Source organism: Vigna radiata, unplaced genomic scaffold (assembly GCF_000741045.1).
Source record: "Vigna radiata var. radiata cultivar VC1973A unplaced genomic scaffold, Vradiata_ver6 scaffold_147, whole genome shotgun sequence".
Lineage (NCBI taxonomy): Eukaryota > Viridiplantae > Streptophyta > Magnoliopsida > Fabales > Fabaceae > Vigna > Vigna radiata.
In genome coordinates, this window is record NW_014541973.1 from 322663 (window position 1) to 343335 (window position 20673).

Consider the following 20673-nt stretch of genomic DNA (forward strand, 5'->3'; position numbering starts at 1 on the left):
TAAGTAATAATCATTAATTAATGTTGTGTTTAAATTTTCAACATTTTAGCTATTGGAATAATGTAGAGAAGATCAACAATTTAGAGCATCTGAGGTATTTCGAAGAGTCAATACGAGAATCAATTAATGGAGTCCGCCTAAAGAAGGTAAGACTTTGTTTCATGTGTAGACTAGCCATAATGTCATGTCATGTCATCTTGTAGAAACGTTTCTCTCAAGTGTCTAGGATAAACAATGTCAACTCAATGCACTCAAGAAAGTAAACAACAATAGACTTAGCAAACCTCTGATATCAATACTCAAAACATATGCATGTTCAGATCAAATGGTCTTTTATGAATGTAATGGGGCCAAGGAAAAGGGAGGATAAATATGGATAAGAAGCTACAAACCAAAAGAAATAGAGGAGCAATGAAGAACAACTGAAATCACACCCAAAACCTCTAATTCAATCCTCTTCTTGACTCCAATATTCACATTTTTTTTTCATTTTTCTCTATTATTTTCCTTTTTTTTTCTTTTCTCATCTTGTCTCTTTTCTTTTCTCTCTATCTAGGACCAAACTCTAAGAGACAAGATACACAACATATTTACAAAAACAAAAATAAGAGGAACCAATGAGCCAATTCATTTGAATCCCCGGGGAGACCACACTTATTCCCAAAACACTTCCAAAGCTCCAAAATTCCCTAAGGTTAAGGTAATCATGCTTTTTCAGTTAGAGCTAGTGTATGAGCTTCAAAACAAAGAAATGGGGAAAATATAGGCTCAAAGGGGCTATCAAAGGATCAAAACAGGGTAGGCTCATCTGGCTAGAGAGGCTCAACAACAAAACTGCCTTTATCACTTCGAACCATGCACATCGATCAAGAATTATCAACAAGAGTCAAGCCAAGGCATATGTGCAAGCAATCAAGAGACATATCACACACAAGAAAGAGCATAAAGTGGCTTAAATTCTCACACATGGTATATCTTGGCACAATCAATCACCTTCTCAAACATCATGATCATCTTCCAATCAGAGAAAAACAAGAATTTCCAACAAATTAGAGTATCAATGAAGTGAAAGACACATCTACAACCTAAACAAAGTCCAGAAAGCAAGAGAAACATGTAAAATTGTACACAAGATAAAACAAAAGCTACCTAGAAAATAAAAAAAAAAAATTAACGCAAAAAACAGAAACTAATCAAAGAAAAATCAGAATCTCCCCCAATAGACCACACTTAAACTACACAATGTCCTCAGTGTGTTATAATCATCAGATCAGGAATCAGAACAATCAACAGATCATGGACAAGTGCAATAAAAGTGGGAAAGGGAGGAGAAGGGAAAAGAAGACTCCCATGATCAAGGTGGCAATTGCCAATTTTGGACTGTCAGGGAGTATTCTCCACCACTAGAGTCAACAAGGAAGTCTTGAGGAGGAACTGCTTCAGTCTCCAAATTTGATCAAGCAGGGAGATGTCCTCCACAGCTGGATCTAAGAAGCAGTGATTGTTGATGAGTGGGTTCAGCTGGTGCCTATTAATCTTCAAGCTGTTGTGTATACTGGCACCCTTGTCTTCCATTGTGGGTGTGTTTTGGTCAACTTCATGTTTACCTCTTGCAACATGGTTAATGCATTGTGGCTCCAAAGAAATGACATGCAGGGGTATAACACCCAATCTCAATGTAACATGTTGAACCTTAGATATACGCTCAAAACATGAATCATTTTCAAATGTAGAAACAATATTAACAATAGGCTCAGATTCATGTTCAATGCATGGAGAACAAACATTTTGATGTGATAGAAAAAAGTGGTTCTCATCATGCAAAGAGGGAGAACTAAAAGCATGCTCATCAACAATACAATCATCAATAACATACCTATCAACAACATAGTCTTTAACAACATAATCAATCATAGGTATGTTTACCTCCTCTCCCTTGAAAATTGGTAGAGTGGGGGAAGGTGAAGATGGTCTACCTATCTCAATGGTGTTGCTTATATCTGCCTGTTCCTCAACATTTTCATCAGACTCACAATTAGTATCACCCATCAATAAGTCTGAAGTTGGTTGTATCACAGAATTGATTTCAACACAAATAGAGCAAGAACCAACTTCACAACTATATTTAAAATTTTCAGAAAACTGTGAAAGATCAAAATTTAATCCTAAGTCTAAAGCATCTTCAGTTTTCATAGTTTCTATATCAAAACCATCACTAACATGTGAATCTACAACAAAATCAAGAATATTTGAATTCATAAACAGCTCAGGCAAAACAAGTGGAATTTCAAGTTTAGAGAAAACCTGTGCTGATTCATGATTCATCTCACCAATAACAGCAGAATGAGCAACTGCATCCTCAACTGCAAGAGGGGATGCATAGGAGGGTGGGGAAGTAGATGGCGCAGTAGTAAGCTCATGACTCTAGTCCCCATCTCCTATGTGAATGACACTGCCATCATCTGGAAGTTGAACAGTCTGGAATGGTGATTCCTCTGAAACTTGAGACTGTTCCTCGGTGCACTGCGCGACCATCTACCCCCACAACTCATTCAATGTAGGCTCAGAAGAAGTAGAAGATTTGGCAGGTGCCTCTTGTTGTTGTTGCCTCTGATTATTCTGTTGTGGCTGTCTGTTATTGTAGATGTTTGGAACATAAGCTTGAGGTTCATGAAACTGCAACTACTGTGGTTCCTGTACCGGTGAAGGCATCCAAGGAGTCTGGAATGATGCTTCCTAATATTGATGCTGTGAAGTACCATCCCATCCCAAGTTAGGATCAGTCCACCCAGGATCGTCGCTATAACCATACCGCACAGGGAAGAATTTGTCTAGAGCACTTTCATGAGATGGAGGAGGAACCTTACTGTTCTCAATAGGAGAATCATAATCTTAGGCATAGGCAGAAGAAATAGTATCCACATAACCAAAATAGGTAGACATGGGAAAGAAGGGGGAAAAGAAGAATGCAATGAAAATATGCAACTAAAGCTACCTAAATGCAACACACAATGACGACCGCACAAAACACAACATCACACTCACAACACAAGACAAGACAACACACACTAACACAACAAAAGACCTAAAACCGAACTGTTGGTCCCCAACAACAGCGCCAAAATTTTGATGGGTGTCGCGGCCCATACAAATTTGATTGCATATGAGAAATGCAATATAACTAGGAAGTGACTCCTAGGTCGTCTCTCAAGGACCAACTGTGGTTCAGAATCAGGTCTAACACGAAGTGGCGGGGGGTTTGTGAGGTTTTATGAATGCAAAAGAACTAAATTAAGACACGAATGCAAACCAAGATGCAAACTCAGATGTAAAAACTAGTTCAAAGACAAAATGAAAACGGTCGGTCATTAACTTAATTACTATGCTTCCAATCACATATTAACACAATAAAGGAGCTACTCTAACATCTAATCCAACACAATTAACCAACTAAGCAAAGGCTAATTATGTTTTCCTAAAAGTGAACTAAGTGAACACAATGTTAACATGTAATCCAATTTACACCATGCATTTTCATCAAATAAGCGAAGACGAAACACCAGTTGGGCAACTAAGCGTATACCCAATTGCAAGTGCAAAAATAGATTTCACATTAACCAAGTCAGAGTGGCAAACACAATCACAATCCAGGAATCTCAAGGAAACAATGGAATATCGTTAATGACCAACCAAGTTAATTTAAGCTAGCATGACAGTCCAATTATCACTACTAAAAATTCTTCTACCCAAGGAAATTGAAATCATAAATGCTTCTAAAATATGACGCTTTAGCCATGAGGTCCTTGCACACCACCCTCCAACACGTCATTTCTCAAAGGGTTAAAATTACACTCCCAATGTTCAAAACGCTACACCAATTTTCTATCCCGAGACCATGACCATTCCAAGCTGAAAATCCAGAAAAAAAAATATATGAAATCCTAAGTGTGTGTGGCTTTTAATATGTACAAGCAAAATGGAAATAAGTGCCTCTCCTTTTTGAATCAGCCAAAGTTTTTCTCAAACAAAATGAAGACCATGTGTTCCCCAAATTTTCATTCAAGGAAGATTAAAGGAAATGACATGAAAGAAACCAAACTTGGCAGCCGAATGTCTTCTCCAGCCAATCTAAACATCTAATCACGCTTTACTTAAAAAGAGAAAAATTGAATGTGCTTCTCCATATGACCTGCAGCCGTGACAAGACATCTTCAAATTGAATGTAAATTGCATGCTTTCGTTGCTGGATCAAAGGTATTAAATGAAAAAAGAAAATGCTGAATGTATTTAAATGCAAAACTTTTGAAATATAGAAATGCACGTGTTCTAGCCGTAACACATCTTCAATCAATCACTGTTTCCTCATCTAATAAAAATAAATGCATCTGATTGAACTAAATGTTCAAAAGCTAAAGGCAAGCTGGACATTCATTTTTTTTATTTCCTACCAAAATCAACGTTGCAGACTTAATTAATGAGTGTGTCATTTCATTCCACCCAAGCCAAAACCGTGAATCACCTTTTCAAGCTTCATCCCCAATAAACATTCACAAGCAAAAAGCAAAGTAAAGAGAACTGTTTGTCGGCAGCTGCAGCCGTGCATTTAATCAAAAGTTGCAGCAACAAAATGAAAAATAAGCAAAGAGTGAAATCACAACAAATTGAAATTAATAATTGGAAAAGATAAATGTGCTTCTAAATTTCATCCTAAATCCTGAAACTGTATGCTACCCATTTCTCCAAATTGAAATAAAAAAGCTCCAAGAAAGCTTAGTGAAGGTGACGGTTGGCTGTAGGGAATATGTCCCCACCTAGGGTTGCGTGTCTATATAAAGTGAAGGCTGGCTTTTTTGTTAGTTGAATCCGCACCCCTCCAAGCACCAAGTGAATCAGTGGTTGCACCGAGAAGGCCTACTGGAAGCTCACCACTTTGCTTGCTGGACCTCCTTTTTCTCCAAGCTCACACCTTTTTTTTCACTCATGGGCTGCACCTCTCCTTCAAAGCTGCTGAACTTCTGCTCATGTAAAGGTTGGATGACTGCCAGTTCATGGACAAATTAAATCCAGTGTGTTGTTTTTTTTTTTAAGCACCGTAACAACATTTGTAGCCCATCAGCGTTGCTGCTGGCAAAGAAATGAAAAGATGATTTCCTCCTTTACGTGTTGGGCCAGCTGGAATGAAGATGTTCTCTTGTTTTGTTGCACCTCCTCGTAGACATGTGAAAAGGCTGGACTTCCCTTGTTTTTATTTCCTATGGGCCCCAATGCCCATTTCTTTCCAAAAGAAAAAAAACGGGACGCACTCCAGTTTGAAGTCTGCTTCTCCAAGCCTCTTGGACGCGTGTTGGACCTCATTGCCTGTTGCAGCGTGTTGATTCCCTATGGCCCGTGAGCTGGTCTTTTGTTCTATTGGAAATTCAACAATAGCTTCAATGTAGCTTGCCCAAATTGGATGTTTCTTTAAAAACAAAACAATTCAATCCAAAGTGGATGGCAACTTTGCTGCCCAAATATTAATTGCCCATGGCTTCATTATTCCAACCCATCTTCATGTGCACCCCCAAAAATGATACCCGCACCTCCTCTCACATTTAAGCTCATTTAACCTCTAAATGTCCCAAATTGTATTTCCATAATTTTCCCTGCACTCAATAATGAAAATAATAAGCTCAGATAATTCAAATTAATTAAAATTATAATTTCCGGTTAAATTAAGCAGAATTAGTGAAAATGAGGAAATACTGGTAATTTAAGCACAATTCCCTGATTAATTCTAGCATAATAAACTAAGTGTTTTTCTCAAGGTTCATTCATCATGTTATGGCTTGGCCTCAGGAGCAGGCACATGGGAATGGAGCTGGAGCAGCTGAAGCTCCAGCTATGGACGAGGATGATGAGGAGGATGACAATTTGAGGATGCTGAGGCTGGAGACAAAGAGGATTCAGATGACAGCATGGGCTAATAAGGGCATCTACTGATGGATGCCATTGCATTAAAGCAGGGTTTAGTTTTCTTTTTCATTTTACTTTGAACTTCTAGAATAGGTTGAATTCTGTTGAGTAGTGTAGGTATGTTTGTACTTGCCTGAACACCTTTTCTGATTATGGTTTGACTTGTTTTATTGCATGATGTGTGTGCTTGATGATGTTTGATGTGGATGATGATTGAGATTGTGTTACATGCTGATATACAGGTGAATTGTTCACTAGTTGTGTGAACAGTTGCATGATGATTTATGATTGTGATTATGATGCTAAACATGATGTATAATTGATATTTGAGATGTTGAGTGAGCATAGTTGTGTGAGGTTTTGAGCTGCAAAATGTTTGTTGATATATGTGCTATTCATTTGGAAGCATGAATGATATTGCCTGAGTCTTTATGATTAATTGAATTACATGTGATGAATCGATATTTTATCGACTTCACTTAGGTTATTGTGCTAGAATTAATCAGGGAATTGTGCTTAATTGTCCGGTTTTTCTCCGTTTTTGCTAATTGTGCTTAATTTGACCAGAAATTCTTATTTTAGTTAATTTGAATTTTCTAAGCTAATTAATTGCATTTTTAATTGTAGGGAAAATTTTGGAGATCTATTTTGGAGCATTGAGAGGAAGACAAAATAATTCAAGACTCTTGTCATAGACATTTCAAATTTAATTATTTTGAAACTTAGTAGTCTAGATAGTTTTTAATTAAATTTGTAAACATTGGGCCAATTTTTGGCAAAATAGTTTGAGCCCATTTAGGAAACATGACATGGCACCTAGGGTTTTGCAAAGAGGGTAGACCCCACCCTATTTTTGAGACACATGTCCGAGGAATGAGGGGAGGAGTCGTCACTGACTGGGCTCTCATATTCCATTCTCGGCTGGACATTTGGAAGAGGAGGCTGCTGCAATGTTTTTGGGAGAACATCATGATGTATTCGGTAATTGGCATTGGTTGAAATGAAAGAAAAAAAAAATCTCTTTTTCCATTTTATTATTGTTGCAAATACTATAGAGATTATTTTTCCTAGAGAGAATGAAGCAATGATTTTTGTTAGCTTACTTGAAGATAGAAATTCTGGCGCTGATGTAAGCTCAATCCCATTTTCATTTTACTGTGCGGGTTTTATTATTTTGGAGGAAGCACACTTAGGCTTAAGTCTTGGAATCAATCTTTGCTTTAAGAAAGAAGATGCACGACATTTCATTTTGGATTTCTTAACTCTGTGATTGAAGGAAGCGGGAATTTCATTTGCACAGGAAGAAATAGTGTTCCAGTGGTGATGATTTATATTTTTGTTTCTTTTTAAAAAAAAATGCAAAACGGTGGCATAAAATTTTGAGGTGGCGGTCTTTCAATTGGCTGAAAGAAGCATGTTACGGGGGATTTTAATTTGTTTTGTTTTTAAATGGAAAGAAACTTTGATAAGTTTTCAAGCTGGAAAAAGTTCATGAGGTGATGAATATTTAGGAGCTGAGGTGGCACCATTTTGAATTGCTGATTCAATATTATAATAATTGCTAATTTATGCATTCAGTTTATTTTGCATTGGATAATTCATTTCAAAGTTGCAATATGCCTTTTCCCCTTTCCCCTTTCCCCTTTCCCCATGATTTAGTTGTAATGTTAGCTTTAGTATCCAACTGTTTCAATTATGTTATTTAGGTTTAACTTCGTGCTTTAATTTAGTTTAATTGCATTCACAAAACCTCATAAACCCCCCTACTATGTGTTAGACCTATTTTCTGAACCGAAGTTTGGCTATACTGCATTCCTAATATGCAATCAAATTTATATGGGCCGCAACACCCATCAACATGCTTATGTCATATGATCAAGGCCATTTTTGGAAGCCCTTACATAGCCAAATTTTCGTCCCATATGAAAAAGGAACATTTTATGTTCTACCCTTTTTGAACCTAAGCTTTAAATAAGATGAAAACCCTTGCTTTGAAAATCTTTACCTTGAGTTAGGTTGAGAAATATTTTGTGGTGTTGATAAAGGTTCAAGTTTGGGGTTGTTGGGAGAAGATGAAAGAAAAAAGCTAGGCATTGAGCTTATGTGTTGAAAAGAAAATGCATGAGAAAAGATGAAAAAGATAGAAAAAGAAAAAAAAACATGAGAAGAAAAGCTCAATGTGAAGAAAAGGGAAAGTTGGGAATGAGTAAGATTGGTAAAAAGAGAGTTTGTGCTTGAACTATGATTGTGTGAATAACTCTCTTAACTCAAGGATTTTGTGATCTGAAAAACCAATGTTTCTTATTAGCCCAGCCACATTATAAGCCTTGAAAAAGTCCTTGGATGGCATTTGTGTGTACAGATGTTGATTGTAGTAGAGAGAAGAGTGACCTCCTGAAACACTTGAGTGATTGAGTGAAACACTTTGCTTGGAAAGGATTGATGAATTTCATGATTACATCTGTGCTTAGTGGACTGATCATTCATAGAAATAACATCTGTTGGAGAATATGTGATTATGTGAACAATATGTGAACTGGAATGAATCGAAGCATGTATGCATCTTGATTAGATTTCATTGAAAAGCTGAATTGAGGAATCACTTGTTATGAAAGAATGAGTTTTGAAAGTGTTGAACTATTTTGATGATAGGTGGAAAGGTTAAGTTTTGTCTTGTTTGCTTGAGGACAAGCAAAGCTCTAAGTTTGGGGTTGATATCAAATCACACCCTTTATGGCTTAGAATGAGCTTAAAATCATGCAAAACACTTAGTTTAGTCACAAGAGAGTCAAAAGTGGTTTTTAGAGGTATTATGCTTGTTTCTACATTGTTTTGGCAGGATTTGATGAGAATTGAAGGATGGAAGTGAAGAAGGGAGGACTTAGACTCAATAAAGGATGAGAAAAGAAACAAAAGAAGAGTAAGGTTCACCGCTCAGCGCCAATTCCAACGCTGAGCGCCAGCTTCGAGGAGGAAGCCACTGTTTCTCGCCTGAGCGGTGACGCTGAGCGTCCTGCGATTCTGAGACCCACCATTGAGCGTCCTACGATTATGGGGGTTACCGCTGAGTGGTCAAATGAGCGTTGAGCGCTTAAATGATGGGCCTGGGCCGAAATTCTCTTACTTTTCTACATTATAAATAGACCTAATGCGACCTTTAGGGTAATCTTTTGGGCAGAGGAAGACTTCAGAGTACATTCTACACTCCTTGGAGGCAGTTTCTTGGATGCTAAGGCTCCAATTTATCAATTCTGGGGTTTACTCTTTCATCTTTTCCATTAATTCCATCTAGTTTCACCATGTCTATGGTGAACTAAACCCTTTGTTGTTGGGGAACAATGTAAATCCTTTTGAAACTCTCTTGTATCAAATTTCTTATTATATTTATATGCTTTTATTATCAATTGTTTGGGTTTTATTTTCTGATGTTAATGCTTACATCGTTTAACTCATTCGGTGTCATGATATTTGATTTTGTCGATACGGGAACGTACAAGGAAATCTAGAACTGATAGGAATTCTATTGATTATGAAATACTGTTGATGGGTTGTCGCAACCCACACAAATTTAATGTGCAACTTAGAAATGCAGTTTAGCTAGGAAATGACTCCTAGGTCGTCTCTCAAGGACCAATTTTGTGGTTCAAGAGTCAAGTCAAACACGAAGGTTAGGGGGGTTGTTGAAAACATTTGTGATGAATACTAATGAATAAAATCAAAACACAGATGCAACTAATAATTAAACACAGGTTTAAAAACGGTTTCAAAGACAGAATAAAAACTGTCGGTCATTAACTTAATTATAATGTTTCCAATCACAGATCAACAAAATAAAGTTGCGACTCAAACCTCTAATCCAACAAAGTTAACCAACTAAGTGAAGGTTAACCCTGTTTTCATAAAAGTGAACTAAGCGGACGCAGTGTTAATGTCAAATCTAATTTACACCATGCAGTTACATCAACTAAGCGAAGATGTAACACCAACTGGGCAACTAAGCATATACCCAATTGCAAGTGCAAATACAGGTTTCACATTAACCAAAGTCAGAGTAGCAACCACAGTTACAGTTCAGAAATCTCAAGGAAACATCACAATATAGCTAATGACCAACTGAATTAATTTAAGCTAACATGACAATTAAAGTAACAAGACCAAACATATTAGACAAAATTAAAATAAATTAAAATACTAGATACCAACACTGTTACAAACAATAGTCTAACACAGTTAAATTAATTTAAATGCAAAACTAAATTAAAGAAATGAAAAACAACTAATCCTACTATGCAAACCAATTTAAAACAAAGGAATAATCAAACATGATTTTTACTCTACCATTTACGTGACCCATGCACTCCAACTAAAGAAATTCAAATTGAAAATGGCCTACAAGACCTTCTTGTACGTAAGTTCCCCTTTGCACCAAAGTCAAACTTCAAATTCAACCTTCAATAAACTATAAAATGTGTTGACTTCTTGTCCCATGTGCACCATTCTCCAAGACAATAAACATGTGCCTTCCACACACCATAAAACCATGACATTCTCTCTTCATTCAGCAAAAATTCGGACTCCAATACACCAAGGCACAAATTGCCGTGAGCTAGAAAGAAATTGCTACAAAAAGTGCTTCAAACCAAGGGGTAAATGAAAGATACTTTGGGTGCTCCAACCAAGATGCCATGTAAGCAAAGTAAAATGAAAATAAACACCAAAAACCTCCCTTCTCATGTGCAATTCTCGGAAGAATGTGTAGCTAAAGACAAAACCAAAAGTGGAAACATTCTTTGAGTGAAAATAAGCATCTCTTGTGTTTGTCCAAAAGTGGTAAAAAATTAAATGCACCCTTTTCTCTCACTTCCAACTTCAATTTCGGTTTCTACACCATCACAAACATTCAAATGCTTTCCTTCACCTCTCAATACCAAGAATGAACCCCAAGAAACCCAAAGTTCAATTGCAAAATGATTCAAGAGCAACAAACACAAAGTTCAACTACTACAAACCAATCCAACACTCACTTTTCTTCAAACTTTTGATGAAAACAAAATCCAATCCCTAGCCTTCCTTGCAAAACCGTCCAGCCATCATCAATAAACACAATATTCCAACTCGAAATATTGCTTCCAACCATCAAACAAAAGCACAAGAAGAAAATGGTTCAAGCATCAAACACCCATGCACCAACTCAAACTTTCTTCACTAAAAAACTCAACAAGAACTTCATTTTCATCATCCAATCCAAGAAACTCAAAGTAAATACGAAAATATGGCAGCAAAGGAGGATAAAAACGAAATAGCTCTTCATTCAAACCAAGGAACCACCATGAAAAATGCAAGAACAACCCTTCAAGCTCATACTTTCAACTTCAAAGAACAAAAAACAAAGTGGAATATGGGACGGTTCTCACCACCACCAAGCAAAGACAATCAAGATTCAAGAAAGAGAAGAAGAAAAATATGATCTTGGTCATTCCATAGCTCAAAGAAAACGAAACCCTACAAGCTCCCAAGGAGAAAGTTCATGAAACCCATGCAAAGTGTGAAAATGAGAGCCTCCAAAAGAGTGTGTCGGCCAAGAGCTCTAAATTGCCGAGAGTTGCCTCATTTTGTGGCAACCACCTCCTAAAAGAAACCGTAGCCAAAAGCTACATGTCCTACAAAAATTGGGCTTCTACAAATTTGCCACAAAAAGGGCCCAAATGTACTTAATCCTAATTAAAGTTTCTAGAAAACTAAGTTACAACTTAATTAAAATTGAAATGACTAAATGTTGAGTCTTTAATGTGCACGCCACCATCCTAATGCTCCAAATGATGTTTTCCAAAATTTCCATGCAACAAAAAATGCAATTAATTAGCTCGGAAAATTCAAATTAGTGAAAATACGAATTTCCAACCAAATTAAGCAGAATTAGGAAAAACGGGGAAATAACGGACAATTAAACACAATTCCCTGATTTATTTAAGTGAAATAAACTAAATACAGTCAAGAAAATATCAACTCATCAACTGCCTAGGAATAGGAGTAGGACGATCAATTGCTTTAAGCTTCTGTACTTAATGCGTTGGTAAATATTAGGGAGACTAGGAATGGTAAACTAGTAATTGGTAATTGGCTTTCTTCGCCGAGGAATCAGGTTTTGAGTAATCTAGAAAGTTGCATGACATTGATAATAAAGCGAATTTAATAAGAATAGTAGATATAAGAGGGTGGATAAGGATGAAATTGTAAACCCTAACAACTTCATTAATTCATATCTTTTATTTGTCAATTGATTCAGTTTGCATTTGCATGTTTAGATCCAGTTTCACATTAACACTACAAAATTATTCTTCTTTTAAGTCTTATGCAATAATTTACATGAAAGATAAGGCCTAAGAGTCCCTTGGGAAACATCTGGACTTACTGTCTATTATTACTTGATACGATCCCATACACCAACTGAAATGGTGATAAACCCATGAAAGTCTTCATAGCCGTCCTGTATGCCCAAAGAGCATCATCTAATTTATGTGATCAATCCTTCCTTGATGAAACAACCATTTTCTCTAGAATCCTCTTTATCTCCCTCTTGGAAACTTTAGCCTGACCATTTGTTTGTGGATGATAAGGTTCAACCACCTTATGTCTCACCCTATAATGTTTAAGTACCTTCGCAAGCTGAAAGTTACAAAAATGAGAACCCCCATCACATTTGTTTGTGGATGATAAGGTTCAACCACCTTATGTCTCACCCTATAATGTTTAAGTACCTTCACAAGCTGAAAGTTACAAAAATGAGAACCCCCATCACTGATGAGTACCCTAGGAGTTCCAAAATGTGAGAAAATTTGCTTTTTCAAGAATTTAATCACTGTATTAGCATCATTCCTGGGACATGCCAAAGCTTCAACCCATTTACTCACATAGTCAACCGCCACCAATATATATTCATTATTGAAAGATGGTGGAAAGGGTCCAACAAAATCAATACCCCACAATCAAAGACTTCAACCTCTAGAATGCCTTGTAGAGGCATCTCATGACGTCTTGAAATAGCCCCTGTCCTTTGAAATTTATCACAATTTCTACATGATTATGAGCATCCTTAAACAATGTAGGCCAATAAAACCCTGACTGAAGAATCTATGCGGCAACTCTCTCTCCATTGTAATGACCTCCATAGGGTGAATCATGACAATGCCAAAGAATTCCTTCTGCTTCTTCTCTAGTCACACATCTCCTCAGAAGATTATCTGCTCCGATCTTGAAAAAGTAAGGGTCATCCCATATAAACTGCTTAACATCATGTAAAAAAATTTTCCTCTGTTGCCAATTCAACTCTTCTGGAATAACTCCTGTAGCTTTAAAATTAGCAATATGAGCAAACTATGGCCTCTGCTAAATATACAAGAGTGTTTCATCTGAAAAGGACTCCCATATTTCTTTCTCCTTACTTGTGACTTCATCATTGACTAACCGAGATAAATGATCATCAATCAAATTTTCACTCCCCTTTTTATCACCGATTTCCACATCAAATTCTTGTAGCAAGAGCACCCATCTAATCAATTGTGGCTTTGAATCCGACTTTGTCAACAAGTACTTCATAGGCGCATGATCGATGTAGATAATCACTTTAGACCCAATGAGATAAGGTCTAAACTTCTCCAATGCATAAACTATCACCAAAAATTCATTCTCCGTAGTGGCATAATTCAATTGAGCCTCATTCAAGACTTTGTTGGCATAGTAGATAGTGTGAAATACCTTTTCCTTTCTTTAGCCAAGCACAACACCTATAGCATAATCACTGGCATCATACATGAGGTCAAAATCTTTACTCCAATCTGGATTTACAATCACTGGGGCAGAAATCAACCTCTTCTTCAAGACATCAAAAGCCTGTAAACATTCATCATTCATTACAAAAGGCGTGTCTTTGACAAGCAAATTACTCAAAGGTTTAACAATCTTTGAGAAGTCTTTAATAAATCTTTTATAAAACCCAGCATGGCCTAAGAAACTCCGAATTCCTTTCACATTCATTGGTGGTGGAAGTTTTTCAATAACCTTCACTTTTGCTTTATCCACTTCAATCCCCTTGGTAGAAATCTTGTGGCCCAAAACAATTCCCTCTCTTACCATGAAATGACACTTCTCCCAATTAAGAACAAGGCTTGTTTGAACACATTTTTAAGAACAACATCCAGGTTGGTCAAACACTTTTGAAAGGAATCTCCGAACACTGAAAAATCATCCATGAAGACTTGTATACACTTCTCCATAAGGTCTGCAAAAATAGCCTGCATACACCTTTGAAACATAGTTGGGGCATTACACAATCCAAATGACATTTTTCTGTAAGCAAATACACCAAATGGAAATGTAAAGGTCGTCTTCTCCTGATCTTTAGGATCTACCACAATCTGATTATACACAGAATACCCATCCAAGAAGCAATAAAAAGCTTGTCCAGCCAGTCTTTCTAGCATTTGATACATGAAAGGAAGAGGAAAATGATCCTTCCTAGTGGTTGTATTTAATATCCTGTAATCAATGCACATCCGCCACCTAGTAACTGTTCTTGTAGGAATAAGCTCATTCTTCTCATTGTGAATCACCGTCATCCCTCCTTTCTTTGGAACCACCTGCACTGGATTTACCTATTTACTATCAGAAATTAGGTAAATAATACCACTTCGAAAAGCTTTAACACTTTTTTTCTGACCACCTCCTTCATCACAGGATTAAGCCTCCTTTATGGTTGAGCTACTGACCTATAATCATCCTCCATGAAAATTTTATGCATGCAATATGTTGGGCTTATACCTTTAAGATCTGAAATTGACCACCCAATAACGCCTTTGTTGGCTTTCAAGACTCCTACCAACTTCTCTTCTTCTTCAGGAGATAATGCGTTCCTAATGTTGACTGACTTCCCTCCCTTTTCTTCCAAGAACACGTACTTTAATACGTTAGGACCATTAATCAATAGATATTCGTAAACAAATTTCAGACAACACATGCGAACTAAGACTATCCACATGCACAAAAGAACACACAAACTAAAAAAAAGGGTAAAAAATCGACTTTCTCTATCACATAAGCTAATTGGAAAAAGTGTAAAAAAAAAAGGTGTTTAGAGAGATAATGTGATTTTAAAATAATAAAATTCAAACCTTTTTATACTTTAAACTTTTATTATTAAAATAATCGAGTTTCACTACTTTACATATAGTTCAATCTCAAACAAGATTTGCTAGACTCTTATAACAAGTATCTCACACACAATGTCAATTTAATAATTTATCATGATAGGTATTATGATTCTCTAAATTTTATGATATAAAATTAATTTAACTTATTTATCATATAATTCACAAAAAATTATATTCAATTTTAAATATTTTTTTTTATAAAATAAAATGAAGATTTAGAGATTTTAAAAATGAATTAAAAAATAAAATAAATTATTCATCCATAACACAACATATAAAATAAATAATATCAGAAAGAAATAACAAAACAAGAAATGATAATAACAAGAAAAACAATATAATTTTTTAACTGATTTCATAAACACATGGACAAGTTATTCTATTTCTTCTACTAGTTAAATATGTGATAAAAATTCATTCAAAAAGACCATTTCCAGAATAGATGAAGATGATAAAAAAGAGTAAAAAATCACATGTAAAAAACTTTTTTAAAGGGTTTTTTATTTTCTATATTTTATTAAAATATGTTTTGAGACAAAAAGAAAATGATATAAAATAAATTATTAACGAGGATGGTTCCCATTACTATGCCCTAAACGAACCTATCAACGTTTGCCACTTGCCAATCCACAAAATTCCGAATCACTGCCACATTACATCACAACTCAAGTTTACACCAACTACCCTTTTTTTTCCTTCCACTTTTCTTCTCAAATTGTTCCCATTTTCACTCTGATTTACCCCCCACCAAATGATGTGTTTCTCTCTGCACTTGCCAACCCTGAACTCATAGGGTCTTTCTCTGTGTTCTTTCAGATCATTTTCTCTTTGTCGTTTCCTATTTTCAGGTAAAAGTCTATTTTTTTTTTATGCTGTCCTTTTGCTGTGTGATCTTGTGTAGTGATTTTTGATTAAGTGGGATTGATCATAATTTGTGAATCATAAAGTTTCAGTCTCGATGGGTTCTTTGGGTTGAAATCCCAACTCTTTTGTTGTGATGGTGTCTTTCTGGGGACCACAGATAGGGGGGAGTGTTGGGATTTTGAAAAAGGTTGGAAATTTGTTTAGGGAAAAGCTTTGGAGTGGTGTTTTTGATTGGGATGTGAGTGAGTTAGGATCCAAGTGCAATGGTTAATGTTTTAGTTATTTATTTTATTGTTGCTTTGTGGTTACAACTTGCAGGTTTTAGTTTGAATGGGGATTCAGACAATGGGATCTCAAGGTAATGGGCAACAGTCTCATTTACAGTCTTCATCTTTGTCTAGGCAAGGTTCATGGTATAATCTTACTCTTGATGAGGTTAGTAGTCAATTAGGAGACTTAGGGAAGCCATTGGGTAGCATGAACCTTGACGAGCTTCTTCAAAATGTGTGGACTGCTGAAGCAAGTAAGTCTTCGCTGATAGGTGCGGATAGTGAGAACATTTCGTCCTCTTCCTCCCTTCAGCGGCAGGCCAGCCTGACGCTGGCTCGTGCGTTGAGTGGGAAGACTGTGGATGACGTGTGGAGGGAAATTCAGCAAGGGCAGAAGAAAAGGTATGGAGGGGAAGTGAAAACTCAGGAGGGAGAAATGACTTTTGGTGAGACAACCTTGGAAGATTTCTTGGTGCAAGCAGGGCTTTTTGCTGAAGCTTCTATCAGTCCAGCTGTTGGGTTGGATACAATGGATTTCTCAGCAGCTCAAGGTTTCCAGCAGAAAACGGGCTTGTCATCATCCCCTTCTATTGGCAGTTTATCAGACACGAGACCGGGCAGGAAAAGGGATGCTCCTGATTCATATGAGAAAACCCTCGAGAGGAGGTTGAGGAGGAAGATCAAGAATAGGGAATCTGCTGCTAGGTCACGAGCTCGTAAACAGGTCTAACATGTGCTACAAATTTTGCTTTGGTGAATTGAATACATTCTTTTACATGTTGAAAATGTTAGTTTCGACGATATCAACCTTTCATGGTTCAGGCTTACCATAATGAACTGGTTGGCAAGGTTTCCCGTCTAGAAGAAGAAAATGTAAAGCTAAAGAAAGAGAAGGTATCATACCCAATTCAGGTTTTTTTTTGTTTTTGTTTTTTTTTTTTCATTCAACATTCCTTGTATTTGTTGTATAGATGTTTGTACTTTCTTTTATTAGAAAATATATTGAGTTTATTTGTGATTAATTGAAAAGTTTAGGATTTGCTGTGTGGATTGAATGTGTTTTGCAGCTAAGAGACTATTTGGTAACCTTGTCCTGGATTTTATCATCCTTGGGGAAATGGGAACTTGCAGTTCCCTAATATTTTTCAAAATTCTAATATTTAAATTTTAATTGAGTGTAATGATATTCGAGATATGAATACATGATCTTCTGTTCTTTCAGTCAGTGTTGTTAAATAGCCATTATAGTGCCGCCACAACGCTATAGCATGGCGTTTTTCACCCCTTCACCCTGGGCAATCTATGAAGGGAGGCTCACTGTGGACAATGGTGTGTTTATATGGTAGAATTTTGGCCGTCTTCCATTGATAACCTTGCCGTCAGTTATTTCTGAGTATTGATGTATCTTTCATTTCAATAAATTGGAATTTGAGCCTCCTGAGGTTGAGGGTGAAATGTTATTTTAATACCAAGCTAAGTGAGTTGTTAACTTTCTTTCAGAGAAGAAACAGAAACATGAAATTCTTCACAGCAATATAATGTCTGTTAGTAGATCATACTTAAGTGACTAAGCATCTTAAATATATACAATTTATATAATTACAAACATATAAACCATTGTGTACTGAGTTAAAGAATGGACAATTTTGTCTTGTACTCATATGCACATGCTTTCTTTTTGCTTATAATACTTTTGGTATAATCTCGAATCACTTGTTCAGTTGTTTGGTATATGTGGGTAAGAATATCTTGTGCTTTGTTTTATGTTAGCACCTTAAGATTAAATCCATTTTTAGTATCTGATTGTGACTAATTTCACTAGATACATTACAAGGTAAAGGTATACCTTATAGCACTCAACCCTTAGGCTGGGTACATACATACACCGAAAATGCATGTCATCATCATTGTTGGCAGTGGAGAAGAAGGTGCTAAGTTGGTCCATTGTTGGGAAATCCTTCAGGTCCAGCAGATTCAGACTTTTGAATTGCAGATTTAGGATTTTGGTTCACCTCTATTCTTTCCCTCTCAGCTTCAGCTTTGTTATATTACCCTTTTGAATTATTTTTTTCATTTTTTGATCCAAAAGATAAATTTGGGAATATAAAAGACTCATCATCTTCCTCTCTTAAACTCTCTCCCTAAAGATGAGGATGGTTAAAATAGTTAAGTTACTCATTAAAGGTAACATCCCTTGATGCAAATTTTTGAAAGGAGGATGAAAGCACTTCTACCTTGTGAAAACACATTTAACAGCGCTTTGTGTCTAGTTTTTATTCCCTTTTGCTGTTTATGAATGTACAAATGAGACATACCCAAATATACAAATTACGGTGCCTTTACCAAGATGACTCCCTCCAAGGCCTTATGATCATGAATGGGGAACAAAAGTTGGAGGTTCAGCCAGATTTGGTGTGAACCTTAGGGTAGGTTCACGAGTAGAATTGGAAGTGTGCTGATAAAGTGCAAGTAGCTCCCAGAGTGTGAGAACAGTTGGGAATCACATCCAGAACCCAAGAAGCATTTCCAGAATTTCCCCTTGAGGGCGATGACTTTTAGGGGGCCAGGGGGCGGGATTGAAAAGGGGCCCAGGCCCAAAATATATAAGGTGTATGGAAAAGAAAAAAAAGAAAAGATGCAGGTAATCATAACCCTGATATAGATAGTTTGAACAACATTGTGAATTGGGCATCAGAAGCGAGAGGGGACCATTTTTTGTGGAGTATTCACGGAACCTAGTTGCGGGAGGGTGCAGGGCGCTCAAAATCCCTCTAAAGGTAGTTTTCCTTTATTATTTTCCCAATTCTTATGCTGCTGCCAAATTGGTCGGGAGGATTAGGAATCAATTCTCAATATATATCCCTTGTTTCCATTTTTATTTCTTCATTTCTGGTCCGGTACCTATCAGAATAACAGTGATGAAATTTAATTGACATTTCAGCATTATGTTAGTTATGGACACCGCGATATTCATGTGTTCATTATTGCTGCTTAATATTCGCATTTTTTCTTTGGAGAAAGTTACTCAAATTTTAATATTTCAGGCCATTTTTCTCTCTCACACTAGCAATCTTTGCACTATGGATGATGGTTTTGTACAGATTCATGCCACACCTACCTTTGGTTGGAACTCCTTTGCTTTTCTATTAACTTCTGGCTGTCAAAATATCCCTTTGTTTCTCAAAGAAATTTAGTTTTCTTTTACAATTTCATCTTAATGATTTATAGCTTTTATTATTTATTTTATGCCAAGAACATTTTATACTATTCCAAGCAGGATGATTATTGATGCATTATTTTATTATTTCAAATTAGAAATCTACCATTCTCCGTCAATTATTACTAGATAAATTTCAATATTTTTGCTACAATATGAATCTGATTTCATATTTTGGACTTCCCCTTTAATAGGAATTTGAAGAAAGGTTTACTCCCGATCCATTGCCTGAACCAAAATATCAACTTAAAAGACATAACTCTGCCCCTTTCTGACATCTGCAATGGAGTTTTCTGGCTATTCATGTTCTTGATTTGATGAGGATATGTCCAGGACTATATCACTGCAATGGTCATTGCTGTTGCCACTGCTTTGCATTTTCTCTGGCAAAGGACTGTTTGCTCTATATCTACAATTAGCTAACTATAGGGAACATACGCAGCAAAGGTTTGATGTTCATAAGCTTTAGCTTTGGTTGGAAACGGTATCAAGAAATATTGGAAGCGAATGGAAACCTGAAAGTTAGTTACCTTTTTGTATAATGGTTATATGTGTGTATTAGGGCAATTGTTAAGCAGTTAAGTTATTGAAAGGTCACTAGAAAAAAGCTGAAACTAGGTAAGGTAGGTATTGTTAGCAGTTCTGAACTGCAATATTGTATTAGATTAAATTGATATCTGTCTATAAGTTTTTAAGGGATATCAAGTTATGAGAATTAGTGTGCTCTGTAGAGATAGTTTTCCAGAAAAGATGAAATAACAAAAGAAACGTTTGTTTATTATGTTTTCTACTGCAGTTTGCCACTATTGGAATTTTGTGACTCAAACAGCATTTGGTTGAAAGAATCAAAACTGTTAAATAAAAATATGTTAAATAAAAATATATTCATATTCTATTTTTTAGGAGGATTTTAGACATTATTTAAATTAATTAGTATCAGAGCAAAAAGGATCTTACGTTAAAATCAACAATTGGTATCAGAGCAAAAAGGATCTTACGGGATCTGTGATATAACCCATAAACACCTACANCCACAAAATAGCCANCACACATAAAATGGAATCTCAAACCTAATTTGCTACGGTTTCTATACCTGTATTTGATGGACAAAACTATCAAATATGGACTGTCAGAATGGAAGCATATCTAGATGCTAACGATGTAT

At 36.2% G+C, this 20673-nt stretch overlaps 1 protein-coding gene across 6 annotated transcripts; it reads left to right on the top strand.

Annotated features, from left to right (window-relative positions):
• Positions 1-15778: 15778 nt before the first annotated feature.
• Positions 15779-20314, top strand: LOC106778688 (ABSCISIC ACID-INSENSITIVE 5-like protein 2). 6 transcript variants are annotated; one of them, XM_014666672.2, is made up of 5 exons: positions 15779-16006; positions 16341-17015; positions 17114-17185; positions 19336-19414; positions 19703-20314. In XM_014666672.2, exons 2-5 carry the CDS (start codon positions 16353-16355, stop codon positions 19708-19710), a joined length of 822 nt encoding a protein of 273 aa, XP_014522158.1. In that variant the 5' UTR covers positions 15779-16006; positions 16341-16352; the 3' UTR covers positions 19711-20314. The 6 variants fall into 6 exon arrangements, 4 of the variants coding, with proteins under 4 accessions (XP_014522158.1, XP_022632002.1, XP_022632003.1 ...); XR_002666259.1 differs by lacking the exon at positions 19336-19414 and adding an exon at positions 18114-19068 and having other exon boundaries at positions 15780-16006; XR_002666260.1 differs by lacking the exon at positions 19703-20314 and adding an exon at positions 18114-19068 and having other exon boundaries at positions 15780-16006.
• Positions 20315-20673: the final 359 nt, after the last annotated feature.

Coding starts and splice junctions, on each gene's coding strand:
- LOC106778688 (XM_022776281.1), top strand. CDS start 16,353: ATGGGGATTCAGACAATGGGATCTCAAGGTAATGGGCAACAGTCTCAT. Junction 17,016..17,113: donor GGTCACGAGCTCGTAAACAG/GTCTAACATGTG, acceptor TTCATGGTTCAG/GCTTACCATAATGAACTGGT. Junction 17,204..19,702: donor AGGTATCATACCCAATTCAG/GTTTTTTTTTGT, acceptor CCCCTTTAATAG/GAATTTGAAGAAAGGTTTAC.